Source organism: Plecotus auritus, assembly GCF_963455305.1.
Source record: "Plecotus auritus genome assembly, chromosome: X".
Taxonomy (NCBI): Eukaryota; Metazoa; Chordata; class Mammalia; order Chiroptera; family Vespertilionidae; genus Plecotus; species Plecotus auritus.
The window spans coordinates 51,568,930-51,594,802 of record NC_137784.1 but is presented as its reverse complement, the minus strand read 5'-3'; the positions used below and the strand labels follow the sequence as shown (position 1 = coordinate 51,594,802).

At 41.3% G+C, this 25,873-nt stretch overlaps 1 protein-coding gene across 5 annotated transcripts in view; it reads left to right on the top strand.

The window, feature by feature from the left end:
• OPHN1 (oligophrenin 1) overlaps positions 1-25,873 on the top strand; it is a 691,171-nt gene that overhangs the window by 623,586 nt on the left and 41,712 nt on the right. For 2 of the 5 annotated variants that reach the window (XM_080653524.1, XM_080653523.1), the window contains exons 21-23: positions 1,400-1,714; positions 16,037-16,196; positions 20,707-20,757. In XM_080653524.1, the coding sequence (XP_080509650.1) occupies positions 1,400-1,714; positions 16,037-16,196; positions 20,707-20,757 (526 nt within the window). Of the gene's footprint in view, positions 1-1,399; positions 1,715-16,036; positions 16,197-20,706; positions 20,769-21,337; positions 21,376-25,873 lie in introns of all 5 variants that reach the window. The other 3 variants (XM_080653522.1, XM_080653526.1, XM_080653525.1) reach the window with 3 other exon arrangements.

Below are 25,873 nucleotides of genomic sequence, written 5' to 3'. Positions count from 1 at the left end.
TTTTAATTATCTGCCATTTTTATTTTATAAAATTATTTATTGTTGAAAGTTTTACATATGTCTCCTCCCCGCCCCATTGACCTCTCCCCGACTGCTCCTGCCTCCCAGCACATACCCCTACCCCCTATTGTCCATGTCCATTGGTCATGCTCATATACATGGATACAAGTCCTTTGGTTGATCTCTTACCCCACCTCCCTTCCCTCCCCTGCCTTCCTTCTGAGGTTTGACAGTCTGTTCGATGCCTCTATAACATTTTCTTTATGGAGCATTTCAAACATAAACAGAAGATGAAAAAAAAGTATAACTTACTCCCCATGTACCTATTACCCAGCTTTGACTTTTACCACCGCACACCCAGTTGTGTTCCATCTATACCCTACACAGTACCCCATCATGACATCATGACATTTTATTCATAAATGTTTCAGTATGTTTCTCTAAAAGATTAGTATTCATTTTAGTCAATATCACAATGCATTATCATACCTAAAAGAAAATAAAAAATAAAACAGTAATTCCTTTAGATTACTACCTATGTAATTAATGTTCACTCTCTCATTTTCTCATATTCAATGTTTTTAAAAATCAGAATCCAAATAAGATACATGTATTACAATTGGTTGACATGTCTCTTAGGTCTCATTTAACTGACCAGAAGCTCTGTTCTTAACCACTATACTCTGATACAGGTTCTCTGTAACTAAGGAAGGTGATTTTAGGGGACTACATTAATTTCTTAAAATTAGTTTTCAAAATTTTGCATGTCTTTGTGTAAGTTAATTTTTCTAGGGAAAGTAGCCCTGGTTCTCATTACAGTCTCAAAGCTGTAAGTAAGTAAGACTCAGAGCAACTGAAAAACATGTACAAAATCCTATATTTTTTCAACTGTCACAGGGAATTGTATAGATCACAAAAGCTAGAAGATCATAAAATGGCTAGTTGGGTTTTGTTTCCTATGAAGATAGAGAAAGAAGTTAAATTCTGTTAAGTTTATTAACTTGAAATTTGAGAGGTCTTTACAAATTATGTTTGAGGTCAATAGAATTAGTTAAGGATTAATTGATGTCTCTTTTAAAAATTTAATAGAATATATAATTGATTGACGACTCTTAAATTCCTTTTGAATAAAGCATCTTGTTAGATTGTGGTTTTATTGTGAATTGTAGTGGTGAAAATTATACTCAGAACTTGAATTTAATTCCCTATCTGATGTGACTTGTGACTCCATATGAATTGGGACAAGTAGAGATTGATTTTTTAGGATATTGTTGATTTGATCCATAATAATAGCTCCTTTGCAAATGTGTACAATTTTCCAATACCATGTATGTATATATACAATGAAAAGGTGATAAAGATTATCATTAATCTTACTCTTTGCACCAACTTTTCCTAGATAAAATCCAACATCAAACACCCAATGGTACTACCACCAGCAGTATAGAAATCCCCAAACCACCACAATACCCCAACCTGCCTATTCAGAAGAGTGGGGAACCTGATCCTGGGAGAAAGTCCTCAAGCCGACTTGCTTCAGATGGCAAATTGGAGTCCTGCCCCGAGGTGGACGTGGGGAAATTGGTGTCTAGGCTGCAGGATGAAGGAGGGACCAAGGCCACCAATGGACCTGTGTCAGGCTCTGGGCCCACCAAGGCGCCCTCTTTCCACATAAAGAGACCAGCTCCTCGGCCCCTAGTTCATCACAAGGAGGGTAAGTGCTTGGGAATCCCATGGGAACCAAAACTGAACCCAACTACTTTTCACTTTCAGATCTTTCTGAAATTGGAGATATATAAGTAGAAATCTGTTCCATTTTACTGCCACTAATATTGGATTGGTAGACAATAACATAAAAATCATTTACAGTAATTGCTAGAATATAAGCTTCATGAGGGCAGGGAATTTTAACTTATTTTATTTACTTCTATATCCCACGTGCTTAGAACAATGCCTAACTGTCCCATAGTAGGCAGTCATTATTTGTGGGGTAATTTAATAATAAATATATTATTTATTATTATTGCTTCTGTTGCCATTTATTAGGTATCTGCTATGTGCCTGGCACTGCAGTAGGCACTGACATGCTCTTTGTGATCCTCACAACCTTACTGTGAAGAATGTATTATTATTGTTTTCTTTTCTACTAGAAATCTGAGGTTCCTAGTGGTAAGTGACTTGCCAACGGCTACTAACTGGCAGAGCTGTGTTCTAAATCTTACCAAGTCTCGTAGGCACCAAATCCTTTGTTTTTTTTCAATAAGGCACAAGTATCACTTTACCTTTTTATAAGAAGCTTTGAACCTGTGAACTATTATTTTCTTACTAGAGTCCTGATGCACAAAAATCATGCAAGAGTAGGCCTTCCTTCCCCCAGCTGCTGGCACCAGCTTCCTTTTGACACCTGGGACCCGGGCTTCCCTGTGGCCGCTGGCAGGCACCTGGGACCCGGGCTTCCCTTGCAGTCCTGGCTTCGTCCGGAAGGATGTCCGAAAGGACATCTGGTCTAATTAGCATATTAGACATTTATTATTATACATTCTTACTCTCCAGTTTTGTAGAAATAAGGACAAAGGGGCACAACTTTTGCAAAACACCCAGCAATTTCACTTCTGGGAATTTATCTGAAGAAACCCAAAACACTAATTCAAAAGAATATATGCACCCCTATGTTCATTACAGCATTATTTACAATAGCTAAGACCTGGAAACAGCCCAAGTGCCCATCAGTAAATGAGCAGGTAAAAAAAGCTGTGCTACATTTACACAATGGAATACTACTCAGCTGCAAAAAAGAAAGAACTCTTACCATTTGCAACAGCATGGAAGGACCTGGAGAGTATCCTGCTAAGTTAAATAAGCCAGTCAGAGAAAGACAAGTGCCATATGATTTCACTCATATGTGGAATTTGATGAACAAACTGAACTAATAAGCAAAATAGAGACAGACTCATAGATAAAGAGCAGGCAGACAGCTCTGGTAGAGGGCGAGGGGTGTTAGGGAGTGCAGGGATTGAGCAAAATAGAAAAGAGAAAGGATTCATGGACATAGACAATAGTGTGATGATTGTGGGGGGCTGGAGGTGGAAGAGGGTATAGGGGGATAAATGGTAATGGAAAAGAATAAAATAAATAAAGAAAAATTACAAATTCACAATGTGGCTGGCTTCTGCATATTTAATTGGCTACATCATATGAAGACTCAAGTAGGGAGATTGGGACTAATCCAGCGGGAATTTGGGGAAAATATAAGTCTATGAAAACAGTATGGTATAATGGAAAGAATATGGACTTTGATAGCACCCAGGCTTAGATCCAAACCCTGATGCTTTTACTTAGATAACCTTCTAAAAATGTGCCTTATATTTTATACCCTGGCCTGTTCCAAAAACAATTTAAGGCATTTCACAATATAGAAAAATATAAATACTTAAAAATAGTAAGAATAATTTATTTAATAAACAAATGTTTATTGAGTACTTACTGTGTGCCTGGCCCCATTCTAGGTATTGAGGATGTTAAAGTGAATAAGACATATAAAGTCCCTGCCTGCTTGAGGCTTATATCAGGGCTTAGCTAACTATGGCCTGAAATGGTTATAAAAACTCAACAGAAAAATTATATATCATAACACATGAGAATTATATAAAATTCAAATTTCCGTGTCCAAGAACATATGCTCCTTCATTTACATATTACCTAGAGCTATTTTTGCACTACAGTAGCAGTACTGAGTAGTGGCAACAGAGACTCTGTGGCCTGCAAAGCCTAAAATTCTAGAGTATAGGTAAGAAAGTTAAGGCCAAGAGGGTGAAAAGGTATAATTGTAGGAAGATGGAAAGAATGGAGTTAGCACACAAAATGTTTGTCATGAAGCCTTATACACTTGCTTTAGCATTTGGCTCCAAACTTTCTCGAGAAAACAAAAAGGGGGGAAAAAACCTCGATGGCTATATAATTCCAAGTTCTTTAAGTGACAATAACAAGCCAGTTATTCAAGTAAAGCACAACTCTTCTGCTTTTGAGAACAGAAAATGTTTCTAAGAAGCATTTTCTCCCATGGATGATTGCATATAACAGCCTCAGCATGGGTTGATGACATTGTCTCAGGGCACAATTCAGTAAAAGCTATTCTATGGGGGGGGGGGGGGGCGCCAATAAGATTTTCCGTAAGTAACTGACTGCATTCTCTGGCTCAACACACTGAAGCATCTGTATTATTATAGTTAAGTTAGTTAACCTCTTTGCACCTAAGTTTCCATGCCTATAAATGGGAAAAACAGCTCACTCCACAAAATTATTACTAAGGATAAAAATGAATAACAAGTAAATATTCAAAATATGTTATTATTTCTCTCCCTTTGCCCTTCCCCTCTGTAAGACTTGCCTCTTCTGGGAAGTAGCCAAGTAAGGCCAGACTTCTATGTAGACATCTGCTTCAATTTATAAGTCATATATTGACATTCACATCAGTCTGGTCGAGAGTTGTGTAACTTAACTTATGTTCATCACAGTAAAGTTTGTCTTGCCTGTTGCCAACCCTTAAGGTCAGCCAGATCCTATCATATCAGCACACACAGTAACTTAGCCCTCCCTATCAGTTCCGCTTTCACCATCTTCTGCTGCAAAGTTAAATCCCAGCGGCATTCCCCTCTTCCCCTTCCTCCACAGTCCTGCCCCACCCTGCTGGTGGTCACTGCTCTGATCTAATGGTTTCAGTTAATGAAAGTACTGACCTGACTGTCCAGTGTTAGCCAGACTATTTAAATTTCTGCTACAGCATTGCCTGGCTTTGCTTGCTGCCTAAGGCTAGTGTGATGCAGCTTTTTTTCAAAGCTTCATGCCTCCAGCTTTGGTTACAGAAAACATAACTGAGGCAGAAGTTCTAGCCTTGATCAAAAATTAATCAAACCTCTGGTGTTGCCTCTTTGAACCTTGCTCACTCCCACCTCCTACTTTCTCCCTTCCTCCCATTTTGGCTCCCACTCCAGTGATAGATTCCAGGCATAAGTACAGATATCAATTAAGCCAAAACTGCAAAAAGCTCTCTGACTCTGAGCTATAAGACAACAGCTTGAATGGCAGTGTCTGAGGGAGGGAGCTGTCATCTCAGCAGGCCTACCTTAGAATTGTCACTCTATTTCACCTGTGTTGTTCAGAGCTTTGTCTATCATCCTGAGAGTCAGTGCACAGGCCTCATTGCTTTAGTGATCCAACTATGCCACTGTCCTGTCCCTTACCTTCACCCCTTGCATTGATCCAATATTTGAGTGGACTTGATAGTCTCCAAATTTTTTCTTAGCAATTAAAAATAGCAAAAACAAGGGGCATGCTAAATTTCTTTGTTCCATGCAAGTCAACTTTACAATAAGATCAATATTGTTTGCTGATGTAATTTTGCCAAGGGTCCTTTTCTATTCCTGACATGGAACTGGATACTTTCTCTACGTCTATTATATCTAATCATGTGATAGTCCTATGAGGTAGGCTTTGTTATCCCCATTTCATAGATGGAGAAACCGAGGCTCAGAGAAGTGAAATAAGTTGCCCAGCCACCCAATTTGTAAGATGTAGAGATAAGACTTGAACCCAGACTTCTTGAGTACTACATTCTTTTTTTTCTTTATTGATTAAGGTATTACATATGTGTCCCTAACCCTCCACTGCCCCCCACCTCCCCTCTCGTGCCCATACCCCCCTAGTGTCTGTGTCCATTGGAGTACCACATTCTTATTTCTTAAGTGGCTATAGCTACCTTCCCTTTTCTGTTTTCTAAGAACCATTCATTTGCAGGGAGAAGAATTATATAAGCCCAGTTTCCTCCCTTCCTTTGATGTTACTACCTGTTACCAGACCTGGCTTTGGAAAGGGTATTTGTATAGCTTCTACATTGGGACTTTGGGCTTTCCTTTGGAGAATGGAAGGGCAAGACATATTCTTGCATGTATTTGTTTATTTATTCAGACATAGTGCTATGCAATGGTACAGATGAAGATGCAAGTCCATGGTCCCTGCATTTCAAAGGTTCATGGTGAGGCTGGCATGTAAGCAGTCAGTTGCAGTCCAGTGTGATCCATGTTCCTATTGGGGGTGAGAAAAAATTCCAATAGAAACATGGAGTAAGCCCTTCACTCTATCTGAGGTTCTGAGATAAAAGTGGGGAATATATTCACACTGGGACCCTATACCATGTGGGTTTAGGGGTCCTTCTTAGCTCTGTCCCTCTGACTTATGGGATAGAAAAGACTGCATTGTGATGGCATGCTCTTGGGCTTGGAGAAATAGTGCTTGTTAGACCTTAGCCGCAGGGCCATTGGTTCTCCACTGGGGTGACTAATCTTATGAGTGGCATTTGCATCTGCTCTAAAAGTATTAGTAATAGACTTGCTCTTGTAGTAATGGGTTGTGTTGGCCATTATCGAGATTTTCTTGTTTGGACTCATTATGCTTTAATTATCTACTGTGTTTGGTTTTCATTCTCTGCCTTCCCTGAAGCCTAACTTCAGATTGATCCAAAAGGATAATAAGTGGCTAAAAGAGATAAGAGACTTTTAGGTGAGTATGGGTAGTATCATAGAAAGAAAGATATAATTCTAGAAGACTGGGGGAATCTATATGAGGGAACAATCTCCCCTTACTCTGTGTCTTCAGGTTGAGTGTAGATGGGTATAAGGAAAGGTGGAAGAAAGTCAGTTAAGGTTGAAGATTGATAGCCTAAGAAATCTATGAATGCTAAGATTTTTTGGTTATAGTCATTTGACAGAGAATGGGGAGGGAGAGAACAAATTGGGTTGGAGACGGAGGTCAGATTGTAGTAAAAGTCTGGTTGTGGACTAAGGTTGAAAAGAAATTAATAGGAACTACAGTTTGGTAGAAAGACCATAGGCTCAAAAGCTTAGTGGAGTCTTGGATACAACTTAGGCTCCAGAGTCTCCCAGATTTTATTTTGAATCTTCCCTCATGCTAGGTGTGGGACATTGGACATGCCATAATCTCTGTGATCTGTGAGCCTTAGTTTTCTCATCTGTAAAATGAAGATAACTGTGCCCACAGGATTTCTGTAACAGTGAAATATCTATGTGCTTGGCACATAATTCAGTGTATTCAGTAAAATGGCAGCAGTTGCTTTGCTTTTATAAGAATCTAATTACTAACTACATAATCTTAGTTAGATAAACTTCACTTCTTTGAGCCAGTTTTCTCAACTGTAAGTGGGGACAATGCCTATATTGCAGACATGGTTTTTGTGAGGTTTCATTAAATTTTATATACAAGGCATCTGGTAATATAATAGAAGTTCAAAAAATGATAGTGGGTGGGTGGGTGACATCTTCCCAGGAAATGGAAGGCATGGAAAATGATAGATGTATAACCTTCCATATTTTGGATCCTATGAAAATAAGCCTAGGCCTCAAATATGGATGCTATAAAAGAGCTCAGATATACTCTTTCCATCTTCAACCTGTCTCTGACCATGCCAAAAACACCCAGAAAGAGGAGGACCATTGTTGAGGGGGAAGAGGCAAGGAAGGATTCTTAGCTCTCCCTCAACGTCCAGCTCAAATCCTATTCCTTCTATGGAGCCTTCTGACAATTTTGCCCCAGGGAATTCTCCTTTACCTTACTTATTTTGGGCACCCAAGTTTGGCCCTCTTATGTGGTTGCAGAGTTACATTTTTCACATATTTCCAATGAGTGTGACTTCATTCTCCAACTCAGTTTTAAGCCTCTGGAGGTGAAGTCTACGTTAGATCATGTGTGTGCATTTCATTTTTTTTTCTTAATTTAATAAATCTTTATTGTACAGATTATTACAATTGTTCCTCTTTTTTCCCCCCAGAGCTTCCCTCTACCCGGTTCCCACCCCACCCTCTGCCCTTACCTCCCCCTCCACTGTCCTCATCCATAGGTGTACGATTTTTGTCCAGTTTCTTCCCGCACCCCCACACCCCTTCCCCCCCGAGAATTGTCAGTCCACTCCCCTTCTATGCCCCTGATTCTATTATATTCACCAGATTATTCTGTTCATCAGATTTTTTATTCACTTGATTTTTAGAATCACTTGTTGATAGACATGTATTTGTTGTTCATAATTTTTATCTTTACCTTTTTCTTCTTCTTCCTCTTCTTAAAGAATACCTTTCAGCATTTCATATAATACTAGTTTGGCAGTGATGAACTCCTTTAGCTTTTTCTTATCTGTGAAGCTCTTTATCTGCCCAGCTTTGCTGGGTAGAGTAATCTTGGTTGTAGGTTCTTGCTATTCATCACTTTGAATATCTCTTGCCACTCCCGTCTGGCCTGCATAGTTTCTGTTGAGAAATCAGCTGACAATCGTATGGGTGCTCCCTTGTAGGTAACTAACTGTTTTTGTCTTGCTGCTTTTAAGATTCTCTCTTTGTTTTTTGCTCTTGGCATTTTAATTATGATGTGTCTTGGTGTGGTCCTCTTTGAATTCCTTTTGTTTGGGGTTCTGTGCACTTCCTGGACTTATAAGTCTATTTCTTTCACCAGGTGGGGGAAGTTTTCTGTCATTATTTCTTCAAATGGGTTTTCAGTATCTTGCTCTCTCTCTTCTTCTGGCACCCCCATAATTCGGATGTTGGTACCCTTGAGGTTGTCCCAGAGGCTCCTTACACTATCTTCAAGTTTTTGGATTCTTTTTTCTTTTTGCTTTTCTGGTTGAGTGTTTTTTGCTTCTTTGTATTTCAAATCTTTGACTTGATTCTTGTGGTCCTCCAGTCTGCTGTTAGGTCTCTCTATAATATTTTTTATTTCAGTCATTGTATGTTTACTTTCTAGTTGGTCCTTTTTCATATCCTCGAGGGTCTCGCTAAATTTATCGGCCTTTTCTAGGAAATTCTTGAAATACCTTATAACTGTGGTTTTGAACTCTATATCCAGTAGTTTGCTTTCCTCCATTTCTTTCATTTGTGATCTGTTTCTTTGTCTCTACATTTTTGCTGCTTCCCTGAGTTGGTAGAGTAGCTTTGTGTGCTAGGTGTCCTATAGGGCCCAGTGGCTCAGCCTCCCCCAGTTACCTGAGGTGGACACTTTTGGTGCACCCCTTTGTGGACTGTGTGCACAGCCTTGTTGTAGTTAAGTCTTGATTGTTGTTGGTATCACTGGGAGGAATTGACCTGCAGGCCAATTGGCTGTGAGGATTAGCTGTGTCTATGCTGGGAGAACTTCTGTGCTGGAGACACCCTTATGAGACAAGACTTGCAAAATTGCAAAAGCCTCTGTGCTCAGCTTGGATGGGGCAGAGTCTCAGGGCGGAGCAGACAGCCTTGGCTTCCCGTCAGCCCTTCCCTATGAGTCCCTTGGGTCTCAGTGTCCCGTGGTAATCGCTGCAAGCACCTCTGAGCGAAAGCCGCCCTCGATTTTTGCCTGCTGCCAGACAGTCCAGTTTCTCCCCAAATGAGTCTGGGTTCCCAGAAACTCACCCGGAACTGGAGTTCAGTGCAGTCAGGAGCTTCAGTCTCCCTCCCGCTTTAGAAAGCCAGCTGCGCACTCAGCCACCCGTGCACTCAGCAGTCAGTCCTCTCTGCGCACGTGCACCTCTGGACCTCTGCCTTCCGCAGCTCCCCTGAGTTTCAGTGTGCTTTCTCTTTTCCTGACAGTCCAGATTCCCCCCAAATGAGTCTGGGTTCCCAGAGTCTCGCCCAGGACTGGAGTTCAGTGCAGTCAGGTACTTCTGTCTCCCTCCCGCTTGGAAAAGCCAGCCATGCACTCAGCTGCCCATGCACTCAGCCACCCTTCCTCTCTGTGCGCATGCGTCTCCGTACCTCAGCCTTTTGCAGCTCCTCTGGGTCTCAATGTGCTTTCCTCTTCCCGTCTAGTTGTAAAATTTCCACTCAGCCAGCTTTCCTGTGGTTCTGGATGGTGTCCGTTTTGTCTTTTAGTTGTAGTTTTGATATTGTTGTGCAAGGTTGCAGTTTAGGTGTTTACCTATGCCGCCATCTTGGTTTCTCTCTGTGTACATTTCTTATGAGAGCATAAGGCTGGGCACAAAAGCTCTCAAGCAATATCCAATATATTGAACACATTTTTATTTAGGTTTCAAAATAGCCCTGAAATATGGGTATATCATTGTTTGTACGTATCACAGATAGCACAAGTGGGGACTTAAAGAGGGAAAGCTTTTTTCATTGTCCCTTTAATGGGCATAACTATATTTTTCTTTACTCAATACTTTTTAAATACCAGTTGCATGCTAAGCAATTTACTTTGGCCTTTTGTGAATACAGAGAAGAATCCTATCTGGAAGAGAGCAGGTGTTCAGTAAAAAGGTAACTAAAGTTATACCAGTTATTTTATTATCATTACCACTATTATTATTATTACTAACTAGGGACCCAGTTCATGAATTCATGCACCTTGAAAGGAACTGTGGGCCGCAAGGCTGCAGTGGGCACGGGGGCAGGTCTCGGCCCCTCCTCTTTGCCCCCACCCAGACCCTCCCATTGCAGCCCTGCTCCCATCCTGCCGCTGCTGCTCCCACACACTGAAGGCACCAGCCCTGCTCACACCCACAGACAGATGGAGCAATTGGGGCCAGCGCCGGCAGTGGGTGCAAGTGGGGCCGGCACCGTCAGTGGGTGCGAGCAGCAGCTGCTGCCCCAATTACCCCTCAGGAGCTGGGGGAGGTGGAGAAGCCCTTAGGAGCAATCGGGACTGGCAGCCACCGCTCACACCCACTGATGGCGCAGAGCGATCAGGACCAGCACCGGGCACCGGCAGCGGGTGTGAGCGCTGGACAGGATCATGGTACACGGGAGAAAAGAATTTTCAGTAACCACCAGAGGCTTGCCACGATGACAGTGACCCGTGCTGCGCCTTGGTCTAGCGAACCTGCTCACCTGCTCCGCCATCTTGCTGTGGCTGATGCCTGCTATGTTCCATGCTCTGCTGCCTGCTGCCGATGCCTGCCATATTCCATGCGCGCTCCCTGGTGGTTAGCACACGTCATAGCAACCAGTTGTTTGGTTGTTTGGTTGTTCCACCATTTGGTCTATTTGCAAATTACGGTTTTACATATATAGATAATAACAAAACAGCAGACACTGGGAAGAACAGTGGATGCAGATACAGGAGATAGGGGTTTCAATTGTCACTCTACCACTTAACTATGTGATTATGGGTGAGTCAGTTCACCTTTCCAAACCTCAGTTTCCTTCTTTTTTTTTTTTTATGTGTACACTCATGTTTATTTTTATTTTATTTTATTTTAATAAATCTTTATTCAGATTATTACAATTGTTTCTCCTTTTTCCCCCCATAGCTCCCCTCCACCCAGTTCCCACCCCACCTTCTGCCCTTACCTCCCGCCCACTGTCCTCATCCATAGGTGTACGATTTTTGTCCAGTCTCTTCATGAACCCCCCCATACCCCTTTCCCCCTGAGAATTATCAGTCCACTCCCTTTCTATGCCCCTGATTCTATTATATTCACCAGATTATTCTGTTCCTCAGGTTTTTAATTCATTTGATTTTTAGGTTCACTTGTTGATAGATATGTATTTGTTGTTCATAATTTTTATCTTTACTTTTTTCTTCTTCCTCTTCTTTAAGAATACCTTTCAGCATTTCATATAATACTGGTTTGGTGGTGATGAACTCCTTTAGCTTTTTCTTATCTGTGAAGCTCTTTATCTGCCCTTCAATTCTGAATGATAGCTTTGCTGGGTAGAGTAATCTTGGTTGTAGGTTCTTGCTATTCATCACATTGAAAATTTCTTGCCACTCCCGTCTGGCCTGCATAGTTTCTGTTGAGAAATCAGCTGACAATCATATGGGTGCTCCCTTGTAGGTAACTAACTGTTTTTGTCTTGCTGCTTTTAAGATTCTCTCTTTGTCTTTTGCTCTTGGCATTTTAATTATGATGTGTCTTGGTGTGGTCCTCTTTGGATTCCTTTTGTTTGGGGTTCTGTGCGCTTCCTGGACTTGTAAGTCTATTTTTTTCACCAGGTTGGGGAAGTTTTCTGTCATTATTTCTTCCAATAGGTTTTCAGTATCTTGCTCTCTCTCTTCTTCTGGCACCCCCATAATTCGGATGTTGGTACCCTTGAAGTTGTCCCAGAGTCTTCTACACTATCTTCAACTTTTTGGATTTTTTTTTTTGCTTTTTGCTTTTTCGGTTGAGTGTTTTTTGCTTTGTATTTCAATTCTTTGACTTGATTTTTGTGTTCCTCTAGTCTGTTTTTGGGTCTCTGTATAATATTTTTTATTTCAGTCAGTGTATGTTTAATTTCTAGTTGGTCCTTTTTCATATCTTCGAGGGTCTCGTTATATTTATCGGCCTTTTCTAGGATATTCTTGAAAAGCCTTATAACCGTAGTTTTGAATTCTATATCCAGTTGTTTGTTTTCCTCCATTTCTTTTGTTTGTGATCTGTTTCTTCATCTCCCCATTTTTCACTTCTTCCCTGAGTTGGTAGAGTAGATTTGTGTGCTAGGTTTCCTATATGGCCTAGTGGGTCGGCCTCCCCAGTTAACCTGAGGTGGACACTCTTGGTGCACCCCTTTGTGGACTGTGTGTATAGCCTTGTTATAATTAAGTCTTGATTGTTGTTTATATCACTGGGAAGAATTGACCTCCAGGCCAGTTGGCTGTAAGGATCAGCTGTGTCTATGCTGGGAGAAGTTCGGTGCTGGAGACAGCCTTATAGGATTAGACTTGCCAAATTGCAATAGCCTCTGTGCTCAGCTTGGATGGGGTGGAGTCTCAGTCTTGGCTTACCGTCAGACTTGCCCTTGCGCACACATGCGTGCCTTCAGACCTCTGCCTTCCCTGGCTCCCGAGTCTCCGCCCGAGAGTCCAGACTCCCCCCACAAGAGCGTGGGTCCCCAGGGGCTCGCCTGGAACTGGGGTCCAGTGCAGTCAGAACTGGGGCTCAGTGCAGTCAGGAACCTCCGACTCCCTTCCACTAGGGAAAGCCTGTGGCAACCTCCACAGCCTTTGTGCGCACTGGCACGCGCGCGCCTTCAGACTTCTGCCTTCCCCAGCTCCCGAGTCTCCGCCCGAGAGTCCAGACTCCCCCAGTAAGAGCGTGGGTCCCCAGGGGCTCACCCGGAACTGGGGTTCAGTGCAGTCAGAACTGGGGTTCAGTGCGGTCGGGGGCTTCCTTCCCCCTTCCACCAGAGAAAGTCAGCCAGGCTCTCAGCCGCCCTTCCTCTCTGCACGCACAAAGACCCTTTGCCGTACCTCCAATTCTCTGTGAGCTTTTCTCTTTCCTTCTAGTTGTAGAATTTTCACTCAGCCAGCTTTCCTGTGGTTCTGGATGGTGTCTGTTCTGTCTTTTAGTTGTAGTTTTGAAATTGTTGTGCGAGGCAGCAGTTTAGGTGCTTACCTATGCCGCCATCTTGGTTTCTTTTTCAGTTTCCTTCTTTTTTAAAAAATATATTTTTATTGATTTCAGAGATGAAGTGGAGAGAGAGATAAAAACAACAATGATGAGAGAGAATCATCAATTGGCTGCTTCCTGCATGCCCCACACTGGGGATGGAGCCCACAACCGGGTCATGTGCCATGACCAAGAATCGAACTGAGACCTCCTGGTCATAGGTCGACACTCTACCACTGAGCCACATCAACTGGGTTCAGTTTTCTTCTTTGTAAAATGGAGACAATAAGTAAGATCCATCTGTTCTTTCCTTCCAAGCTTATTGTGAACACCAAATAGTTTTCTGGGAGAGTGCTTTGAGTGGTATAAAGTAAGTTAGAAAAATTAGATTACTATTATTATTTGGGTCATTTTTCTTCAGTGTACCTAGCTTGATGCTAAGGGGAATAGCATGTCCAGAAATGTAAGACACAGTCTAGATGGGGATACAGAATTTATATGTGTGTATGTGAATAGTACCTGTTTCATTCCTCCACTAGGATATCAATCACACTTTCTTATTATTGTTTATTTTCATATATGTCTCCCTCATTAGGATGGCTAGCTGGAGGGACTAAAAAAAAACAATATGACAATATATAAGCACTTCATGAGTGTTTATATGGATGGAAATTAGCTATGCCAGCTGGAGTGTTCAGAGAGCTAAGATTTGAGCTGAGTGTTGAGGAATGGTTACATTATAGTTAAGACATGAGAATAGGAGCATGTCCTCAAAGACCTGTCTACCCAACTCCAGACTCTCTGTAGTTATAGTCTAGAATTAGTGCCTGGGATGATAATTTGCGACCAAATCATAGGGGGCCTTGAATTTATGTTAAGGAATTTGAACTTTATTCAGTACATAGTCACTGGGAAGATCTTTAAGGAGGAGAAAACCAGTGTAAAAATACTTAGGGTAAATTTTATAATTGTATTAAAGTTAATATTTTTACATTTACCTTAAAATGTTTATAGAAGAAAGCTTAATGAATATTCAGATATAACACCCTTGCATAGTTATGCATGTGTCTATTTCCATATTGTGTTCATTAGGCCATGACTATTTTTGTGGACATTTTTCACTTATATTATTTTATATGCATATATTTTTTTTATCTGGCCCAAGTCCTTGTCAGTTCATACATAATACGTTTTGGTTAAATGCTTCTAAGCATTGACTCATTTGTTTGGGTCTGACTTTTTGCTGTTAAGAAACATGTATTCTTCCAATTGATTTTATTTTTTGTTTTTTTAAATTTAAATTCTTCATTGTTGAAAGTATTACATATGTCATTTCCCCCCACCCCCTTGACTTCTCCTGGCCACTCCCCCTGCCCAGCCCATGCCCCACCCCCCCTACTGTCTGTGTCCTTTGGTTATGCTTATATTCATGCATACAAGTCCTTTGGTTGATCTCTTACCCACCCCTCTTACCCTCCCCTACCTTTCCTCTGAGGCTCGAAAGTCTGTTTGATGATTCTATGTCTCTGGATCTATTTTAGTTCATCAGTTTATGGTCATTATATTCCACAAATGAGTGAGATCATGTGATATTTATCTTTCTTTGACTGGCTTATTTCGCTTACCATAATGCTCTTCAGGTCCATCCATGCTGTTGCAAATGGTAAGAATTCCTTCTTTTTTTTTTTACTGCAGCATAGCATTCCATTGTGTAGATGTACCACAGTTTTTCAATCCACTCATCTGCTGATGGGAACTTAGGCGGTTTCTAAATCTTAGCTATTGTAAATTGTGTTGCTATGAACATAGGGATGCATTTATTCTTTCTGATTGATGTTTCTGCATTCCTAGAAGTGGGATTACTGGGTCAAATGGGAGTTCTATTTTTAATTTTTTGAGGAAACTCTATACTGTTTTCCACAGTGGCTGCATCAATCTGCATTCCCACCAGCAGTGCATGAGGGTTGTTGTTGTTTTAATTTCGTTTCTTTGGGTTAAGAAAAGTGGATCAACTGAGTCACTGAGTATGAAATGTTTCATAAGTATGATTTTGCATTTCACCCACACTGTTGCAAGATAGAATAAGCCGGGTGTACAGTGCCACCAACAATTTGTAAGTGCATCCATTTCACCATACGCCTGCCAGAAACATCCTATAAAAATTATGTATATGTATTTTCTACTGACTTACCTGGAAACTGGAGACAGAGGCAGGAAGGCAACTTAGGAGGCTGCTACAATAGTCAACACCTAAGTGAAAAAAGCTTGAGTTTTGATGATGATGAATTTAATAAATTGAAATTCATCATCAAACATTGACTAAGCACCTACTTTGTGCCTGGCACTGTACTAAACATATTAATATGTAATTAAAATATCTCAATATCTTTGTAAAATACTATATTATTGGTCTTAATTTTATATATATATATATATATATATATACTGAGACTCAGCAAATTGATGTGAATACCCTAGGTCACAAAAATACAAACTTCAGATCTGCTTTTCAAACATAGACTTTCTAAATGTATAACTAACTGCTGGAAGAATTATAAAGAAACAAAAATCCAGAGTTGTTAGTGACCAAAGAGAAATGGGTGCCAAAGGAGGTAGCCTAGATAGCTTTGATATTGTGTAGTTTTACATTTGGATAACCATCAAGGTTTTTTATATTGTTTTCCCTTCCAGGAGACAATGACAGTTTCAGCAAAGTGCTGCATCCAGGAGAAAAGCCAACCATCATCCGTCCCCCAGTGAGACCTCCAGATCCTTTCTTCCGGGCAGCTACTCCCCAGAAAACAAAGCCAGATATTGTAGCTGGCAATGCAGGGGAAATCCCATCATCTGTGTAAGTAGGGTTATTCTTCATCTTTGACCTAAGGCTAATCTTAGGCCACCAGGAAGGCTTTCAGGATTACCATTATGGTTTTGAAGGGTGTACAGTACACAATCCTGGGCATCATTTACTTCATAGTCTAGGGGAATGCACAGACCAGTTCTGTTCAGAGTGTTCTACTCTACACTGAGGGCTGAGAGATTTCCCCAAAGCTGAGGAGCTTGGACCTTAGTGCCTAATAGGAGAACCATTGTTTCTAGCTATATTGATGTCTGATGGGTGGTAAGATTACCTTCTGTTTTCATGCTCCCTTGGCTCTGGAAGTTTTCTTTTTTTCTTGTTACTGCAACTGGTTTTAAAAGTAATTTAATGAACAGATTCATTCATTGTACTTGTGCCTTGAGGCTTTTTATTATTGTTACTAGAGGCCCGGTGCACGAAATTCGTGCACGGGGGAGAGGGGTGTCCCTCAGTCCAGCCTGCACCCTCTCCAATCTGGGACCCCTTGAGGGATGTCCAACTGCCCATTTAAGCCCGATCCCGGTGGGGATCGGGCCTAAACGGGCAGTCAGACATCCCTCTCACAATCCAGGACTGCTGGCTCCCAACTGCTCACCTGCCTGCCTTCCCGATTGCCCCTAACTGCTTCTGCCTGCCAGCCTGATCACCCCCTAACCACTCCCCTGACAGCCTGATTGATGCCTAACTGCTCCCCTGCTAGCCTGTTTGCCCCTAACTGCCCTCCCCTGCAGGCCTGGTCACCCCTAACTGCCCTCCCCTGCAGACCTGGTCCCCCCTAACTGCCCTCCCCTGCAGGCCTGGTACCCCCCAACTGCTCTCCCCTGCAGGCCTGGGTCCCTCCCAACTTCCTTTCCCTGCAGGCCTGGTCGCCCCCAACTTCCCTCCTCTGCCGGCTTGGTCACCCCTAACTGCCCTCCCCTGCAGGCTTGATTGCCCCCAACTGCCCTCCCTTGCAAGCCTGGTCCCTCCCAACTGCCCTCCCTTGCTGGCCATCTTGTGGTGGCCATCTTGTGTCCACATGGGGGTAGGATCTTTGACCACATGTGGGCAGCCATCTTGTGTGTTGAAGTGATGGTCAATTTGCATATTACTCTTTTATTAAATAGGATAGAAGCCTGGTGCATGGGTGGGGGCCAGATGGTTTGCCCTGAAGGGTGTCCTGGATCAGGGTGGGGGTTCCCTTGGGGCGTGACGCAGCCTGGGCGAGGGGCCTATGGTGGTTTGCAGGCCGGCCATGCTCCCTGGCAACCCAAGCAGAGGCCCTGGTATCTGGGGTTTATTTATCTTCTACAATTGAAATTTTGTAGCCTGGAGCAGATCCAAGCCTTCTGCTTGCTCCGTGGCGGCAGCCATTTTTGGGGGGGATTTATGTATCTTCTATAATTAAAACTTTGTAGCCTTAAGCAGAGGCCTGGGCCGACCAGGGTGTGTGGAAAGCTTGGCTTCCTCCATCACCGGGGGCAACCCTAGCCTCCTGCTCTTTCCAGCTCCGTGGCTGCTGCCATTTCTGTTTGGTTTTATGTATCTTCTATCATTGAAACTTTGTAGCCTTGAGTGGAGGCCTAGGCAGGCAAGGGCAGGCAGAAAGCTTGGCTTCCTCCATTGCCAGGGAAACCCAAGCCTCCCTCCTGCTCTTTGTGGCCGTAGCCATCTTGGTTGGGTTTATTTGCATATTCGCTCCTGATTGGCTGGTGGGCGTGGCTGGTGAGCGTGGCTGGTGGGTGTAGTGGAGTGATGGTTAATTTGCATATTACTCTTTTATTAGATAGGACTAGAGGCCCGGTGCACGAAATCATTCACAGGAGGGGGGTCCCTCAGGCAGGCCTGCACCCCCTCGCAATCCAGGACCCCTCAGGGGATGTCTGACTGCTGGTTTAGGCCCGATCCCACAGAGATCCTTGTGGGATCGGGTGTAAACCGGCAGGCAGACATCCTTCTTGCAATCCGGGACTGCTGGCTCCTAACCACTCACCTGCCTGCCTGCCTGATCACCCCTAACTGCCCTCCCTGCCAGCCTGATCACCCCTAACTGCCCTTTCCTGCCGGCCTAATTGCCCCTAACTACTCTCCCCTGCTGGCCTGATCACCTCTAACTGCCTCTGCCTCAGCCCCTGCCACTGTGGCATTGTCCAGAAGGACGTCTGGAAGATGTCCAGTCTAATTAGTATATTACTCCTTTATTAGTATAGATTATTTTTTTTATTTTTTTGCCTGAACTATTTTATTTTATTTTTCTTTATTGAATAAGGTATTATATATGTGTCCTTAACCCCCATTGCCCCCCCATCTCCCCCTCATGCCCTCACCCCCCCTGGTGTCAGTGTCCATTGGTTAGGCTTATATGCATGCATACAAGTCCTTTGGTTGATCTCTCCCCCTTACCCCCACCCTCCCCTACCTTCCCTCTGAGGTTTGACGGTCTGATCGATGCTTCTCTGTCTCTGGATCTGTTTTTGTTCATCAGTTTATGTTGTTCATTATAATCCACAAATGAGTGAGATCATGTGATATTTATCTTGCTCTGACTGACTTATTTCGCTTACCATAATGCTCTCCAGTTCCATCCATGCTGTTGCAAATGGTAAGAATTCCTTCTTTTTGTACTGCAGTATAGTATTCCATTGTGTAGATATACCACAGTTTTTTTAATCCACTCATCTGCTGATGGGCACTTAGGCTGTTTTCAAATCTTAGCTATGGTAAATTGTGCTGCTATGAACATAGGGGTGCATATATCCTTTCTGATTGGTGTTTCTAGTTTCTTGGGATATATTCCTAGAAGTGGGATCACTGAGCAAATGAGAGTTCCATTTTTAATTTTTTTGAGGAAACTCCATACTGTTCTCCACAGTGGCTGCACCAGTCTGCATTCCCACCAGCAGTGCACGAGGGTCCCTTTTTCTCCACATCCTCACCAGCACTTGTCATTTGTTGATTTGTTGATGATAGCCATTCTGACAGGTGTGAGATGGTACTGCATTGTCGTTTTGATTTGCATCTCTCAGATGATTAGAGGCTTTGAGCATGTTTTCATATGTCTCCTGGCCTTTTGTCTTATTTCGAAAAGTATCTATTTAGGTCTGTTGCCCATTTTTTGATTGGGTTGTTTATCTTTCTTTTGTTAAGTTGTATGAGTTACTTGTAAATGTTGGAGATTCAACCCTTATTGGCGATAACATTGACAAATATGTTCTCCCATACAGTGGGCTTTCTTGTTGTTTTGCTGATGGTTTCTTTTGCTGTACAAAAGCTTTTTATTTTGATGTAGTCCCATTTGTTTATTTTCTCTTTAGTTTCCATTGCCGTAGGAACTGTATCAGTGAAGAAATTGCATTGGCATATGTCTAAAATTTTGCTGCCTGTGGATTCCTCTAATATTTTTATGCTTTCCCGTCTTATGTTTAGTCCTTTATCCATTTTGAGTTTATTTTTGTGTATGGTGCAAGTTCGTGGTCTAGTTTCATTTTTTTGCATGTATCTGTTCAATTTTCCCAACACCATTTATTGAAGAGATTGTCTTGACTCCATTGTATGTTCTTGCCGAATTTGTCAAATATTAATTGAGCATAGTGGTTTGGATCAATTTCTGGGTTCTCTATAGGCTTTTTTTTTTTTTCAAAACAAGGTATGACTTTTTAAAAATCTTCCAAAATGACTCAGCTTCTCCAGAGAACCTCTTGCAGGGTATGAGCTGAGTTGATGTTCCACACATTTCCTGAGGCTGGGCTGCAAACCAAGGAGCCAGAGGTAAAGCTGCCACAGCCAAACTGGCTGGCCTCTCCTCAGTCATTGTCTGATAACCCTCTCAGCATATTTCCTCCTGGTGTTTCTTTTTTTTTGTTTCTGTTGTTTTCCATAATTGTAAAATGAGGCAATTTTTATTTTATTTATTTATTTATTTTTAATACATTTTTATTGATTTTAGAGAGAGGAGAAGGGAGAGAAAAAGAGAGAGAAGCATTGATGTGAGAGAGAAACATCAATCAGCTGCCTCCTGCACACCCCTACTGGGGATTGAACCCACAACCTGGTCATGTGCCCTGACGAGGAATCGAACTGGTGGCCTTCATTGCGGCACAAAGCTCAACCAACTGAGCCACACCAGCCAGGGCATGGAACCAATTTTTTAAAAGCTTTCACCATTTTGACTAATTAGCTAAGTATATTTACACAATGCCAAACATTATGCTTTGAAACCTAGGACTTGTTTCACTTATTTCTTCCAAGAATAGCCTGAATGGGCAACATACTTAGACCATTCTGAACCAACAGGTAGCAAAAGATATCAACCATAGCCTTGAGGGTGCCTACTGGTATTATCTCTGAATCATTTCACATTCTGATACTTGGGTTTTTCATCATACCCAGGTTCTTTGTAAGGTAAGGCAGACCCTGGCATTGATGGCCCATCTGGTTCATATTTTCTTGTTCTTCCATTGGCTATTAGTTCTCGTACAAATTCCAAAGCAATTTATGGGACTTGGTTGGCTTCTGTTTACAGGGTGGCTTCCAGGACCAGGTTCTTTGAAACAGCGTCTTGGAAAACAGGAAGGTAAGAAAAAGGTGACTGAAGAAAAACAAAATAACTTTTTAATGAATGTATCATAAGTATCTCATTTGCTCTTCATATTCCCTTTTTCTATTTCTCTGTATTTCTGTCTGTCTCTCTGTTTGTCCCTTTCTTTCCCACAACTGTCTCCATCTGTCACCCTGTATTTCAATCTTTTCTTCCTCTATCTTTTGTCACTCTATTTGTCTCACATGCACTCTGTTTCTTTCTTTTTTAAAATTTTTATTGTTTAAAGTAGTACAAATAGTAGTACATATATCTCCCTTTTTCCCCCATTGACCTTCACCCAGCCTCCCCTAACCCATGGCACATGCCCTCATACCACCTCCCCCCCCCAGTGTCTTCTGTCCATTGGTGTGCTTATATGCATGCATACAAGTCCTTTGCTTGATCTCCCTCCCCAACACTCCCCAGCCTTCCTGCTGTGATTTGACAGTCTGTTCGATGCTTCACTGCCTCTGTATCTATCTTTTTATTCATCAGGTTAAAATGTTCTTTATTATCCATAAATGAGTGAGATCATGTGGTATTTTTCTTTCATTGACTGGCTTATTTCAATTAGCATAATGGTCTCCAGATGCATCCATGCTGCTGCAAATGGTAAGAATTCCTTCTTTTTTATAGCAGTGTAGTATTCCATTGTGTAGATGTACCATAGTTTTCCAATCCACTCATCTGCTGATGGGCATTTAGGATGTTTCTAAATCTTAGCTATGGTGAATTGTGCTGCTATGAACATAGGGGTGCATATATCCTTTCTGATTGGTGTTTCTAGTTTCTTGGGATATATTACTAGAGGTGGGATGACTGGGTCAAATGGGAGTTCCATTTATGTTTTTTTAGGAATTGCCATACTGTTCTCCACAGTGGCTGTACCAGTCTGGATTCCCACCAGGAGTACACGAGGGTTCCTTTTTCTCCACATCCTCACCAGCACTTGTGGTTTGTTGATTTGTTGATGATTGCCATTCTGACAGGTGTGAGATGATACCGCATTGTCGTTTTGATTTGCATCTCTGGGATAATTAGTGAATTTGAGCATGTTTTCATATGTCTCTTGGCCTTCCTTCTGTCTTCTTTCGAAAAGTATCTACTTAGGTCCATTGCCCATTTTTTTGTTGGATTGTTTATCTTCGTTTTGTTAAGTTGTATGAGTTCTGTGTAAATGTTGGAGATTAAACCTTTATCGGTGGTAACATTGGCAAATATATTCTCCCATACAGTGGGCTTTCTTGTTGTTTTGTTGGGTGGTTTCTTTTGCTGTACAAAAGGTTTTTATTTTGATTTAGTCCCATTTGTTTATTTTCTCTTTAGTTTCCATTGCTCTAGGAGCGGTATTAGTGAAGAAATTGCTTCTGCATATGTCTGAGATTTTGCTGCCTATGGAATCCTCTAGTATTTTTATGATTTCCTGTCTTATGTTTAAGTCCTTTATCCATTTTGAGTTTATTTTTGTGTATGGTGCAAGTTGGTGGTCTAGTTTCATTTTTTTGCATGTATCTGTCCAATTTTCCCAACACCATTTATTGAAGAGACTGTCTTGACTCCATTGTATATTCATGCCTCCTTTGTCAAATATTAATTGGGCATAGTGGTTTGGGTCGATTTCTGGGTTCTCTATTCTATTTCATTCGTCTATATGTCTGTTCTTGTGCCAGTACCAGGCAGTTTTGAGAACAGTGGCTTTGTAATACAGCTTGAAATCTGGTATTGAGATCCCACCTACTTTGTTCCTCTTTCTCAGGATTGCTGCGGCTATTCGGAGTCTTTTTTTATTCCAGATGAATTTTTGGAGAGTTCTTTCTAGGTCTGTGAAATATGCTGTTGGTATTTTAATGGGGAGTGCATTGAATCTATAGATTGCTTTGGGTAGTATGGACATTTTTATGATGTTGATTCTACCAACCCATGAACATGATATGATCTTGCATCTGTTTATGTCTTCCTCTATCTCTTTTTTCAGTGTCCTGTAATTTTCCACGTATAGGTCTTTTTACTCCTTAGTTAAGTTTATTCCTAGGTATCTTAATTTTTTGGTGCAATGGTAAATGGGATTGCTTTTTTAGTCAATCTTTCTGTAAGTTTACTATTGATGTATATAAATGACATGGATTTCTTGGTGTTAATTTTGTATCCTGCTACATTGCCGAATTCATTTATTAAGTCTAATAATTTTTTGATGGAGTCTTTAGGGTTTTTTATGCACAATATCATGTCATCTGCTAATAAGGACAATTTTACTTCTTCTTTTCCGATTTGAATTCCTTTTATTTCTTCTTCTTGTCTAATCACAATGGCTAATACTTCCAGTGCTATGTCAAACAGGAATGGTGAGAGTGGGCATCCCTGTCTTGTTCCTGTTCTTAGGGCAGTGGTCAGCAAACTGCGGCTCGCGAGCCATATGTGGCTCACGAGCCACTGTTTTCCACTCTGTTGACTAATGGGTTTGCCGACGACTGTCTTAGGGGAAATGGTTTTAGTTTTTGCCCATTGAGTATAATGTTGGCTGTGGGTTTGTCATATATGGCTTTTATTATGTTGAGGTATGATCCTTCTATTCCCACCTTGCTGAGAGTTTTTATTAAGAAAGGGTGTTGGATTTTGTCAAATGCTTTTTCTGCATCAATTGATATGACTATGTTATTTTTATCTCTCAATTTGTTTATGTGATGTATCACGTTTATTGATTTGCAGATATTGTACCATCCTTGCATCCCCAGGATAAATCCTACTTGGTCATGGTGTATGATCTTTCTGATGTACTGCTGGATCCGATTTGCTAGAATTTTGTTGAGGATTTTGTCATCTATGTTCATGAGGGATATTGTGTAATTCTCTTTCATTGTGTTGTCTTTATCTGGTTTTGGAATAGTCTGAGGAGGATAGGTTTTAGTTCTTCCTTGAATATTTGATAAAACTCCCATGTCAAGCTGTCTGGCCCTGGGCTTTTTTTTTTGCTGGAAGCTTTTTGATGACTGCTTCAATTTCTTCCATAGTTATCAGCCTATTGAGATTTTTAGAATCTTCCTGAGTGAGTTTTGGAAGGTTGTATTTTTCTAGGAATACATCTATTTCCTCCAGGTTGTCTAGTTTGTTGGAATAGAGTTGTTCATAGTATTTTTTAACAATCCTTTGTATTTCTGTGGGGTCTGTTGTTATTTCTCCTCTTTCATTTCTGATTTTGTTTATTCAGGTCCTCTCTCTTTGCTTCTTGGTGAACCTGGCTAGAGGTTCATCAATGTTGTTTATTCTTTCAAAGAACCAGCTCTTGGTTTTGTTTTTCTTTTGTATTGTTTTTTTGGTCTGTATATTGTTTTTCTCTGCTCTGATCTTTATTATTTCCTTTCTTCTGCTTACACTGGGCTTTTCTTGTTGCTCTCTTTCTAACTCTTTGAGTTGTAAGTAGGGTTAGGTAGTTTATTACCATTGTTTCTTGTTATTTGCAATAGGCTTGTAGAGCTATCAACTTCCCTCTCAAGTCTGCTTTCGCTGTGTCCCATAGATTTTGGATTGTTGTGTTTTCATTGTCGTTTGTTACCATGATGTTTTTGTTTCTTCTTTGATCTCTCTGGTAACCCAGTCATTGTTTAATAGCATGTTATTTAGCCTCCAGGTTTTTTATTTTCTTGGATTGTTTTTACTATAGTTGATTTCTAGTTTTATGCCATTGTGATCTGAGAAGATGCTTGATATGATTTCTATCTTCTTGAATTTAAAGAGACTTTGCCTGTGATCCAATATATGGTCTATCTTTGAAAATGACCCATGTGCACTTGAGAAGAATGTATATTCTGTGGCTTTGGGGTGAAATGTTCTGAAGATGTCTATTAATTCCATCTGGTCTAGTGAGTCATTTAGGATTGATGTTTCTTTGCTGATTTTTTGTTTAGAGGATTTGTCCAATGGTGATAGTGGGGTATTCAAGTCCCCTACTATGACTGTATTGCTGTCAATCTCTTCCTTGATATCCTCCAGGAGTTTTTTTTATGTATTTGGGTGCTCCTGTATTGGGTGCATTTATGTTTACCAGAGTTATTTCTTCTTGTTGGATTACTCCCTTTAGTATTATGAAGTGGCCTTCCTTATCTCTTGTTATGTCCTTCACTTTGAGATCTAATTTGTCAGATATAAGTATTGCTACCCCAGCTTTTTTTCATTTCCATTCGCCTGAAAAACCTTTTTCCATCCCCTCACCCTCACTCTGTGTGCATCTTTTTTCATGAGGTGGGTTTCCTGTAGACAGCAGATATATGGGTCATGTTTTCTTATCCATTCAGTTACCCTATGTCTTTAATTGGGGCATTTAATCCATTGACATTTAAAGTTATTATTGATAGGTACTTGTTTGTCACCATTTTTATTCTTTACCCCTGTGTTCCTTCTTCACTTCCTATTTCTTCTTTTTATAGCAGACCCTTTAGCATTTCTTGCATTGCTGGTTTGGTGGTAAAAAACTCCCTTAGTCCTTTTTTTTTCTGTGATGCTCCTGATTTCACCCTCAATTTTGACTGATAGCCTTGCTGGGTACAGTATTCTTGGATTCAGACCCTTCCTTTGCATGACTTTGTACATTTCAGTCCATTCCCTTCTGGCCTGATGCGTTTCTGTTGAGAAATCAGTCACTAATCTGATGGGGTAGCCTTTCTTGGTAACTTTCTGTCTCTCTAGCCACTTTTAAGATTCTTACTTTGTCGTTGGTGTTTGCCAATTTAATTATAATGTGCCTTGGCATCGGTCTTTTGGGGTTCATTTTGTTTGGGACTCTGTGAGCTTCTTGGATTTGTTTGAGTTTTTTCTTCCCTATATCAGGGAAGTTTTCTGTCATTATTTCTTCAAACAGGTTTTCTATTCCTTGCTCAGGTTCCTCTCCCTCTGTCACCCCTATTATGTGGATGTTGTTTCATTTTATGTTGTCCCAAAGTTCCCTTAGGCTTTCCTCCTGTTTTGTTTTGTTTTTATTTTATTTTTTTCTAGATGCTGCTCTGCCTGGGTATTTTTTCCTACCTTGTCTTCTAGCTCACTGATGCGGTCCTCTGCTTCTTCTAGTCTACTGTTGATGCTTTCTATTGAGTTCTTTATAGCAGCGATGTTATTTTTC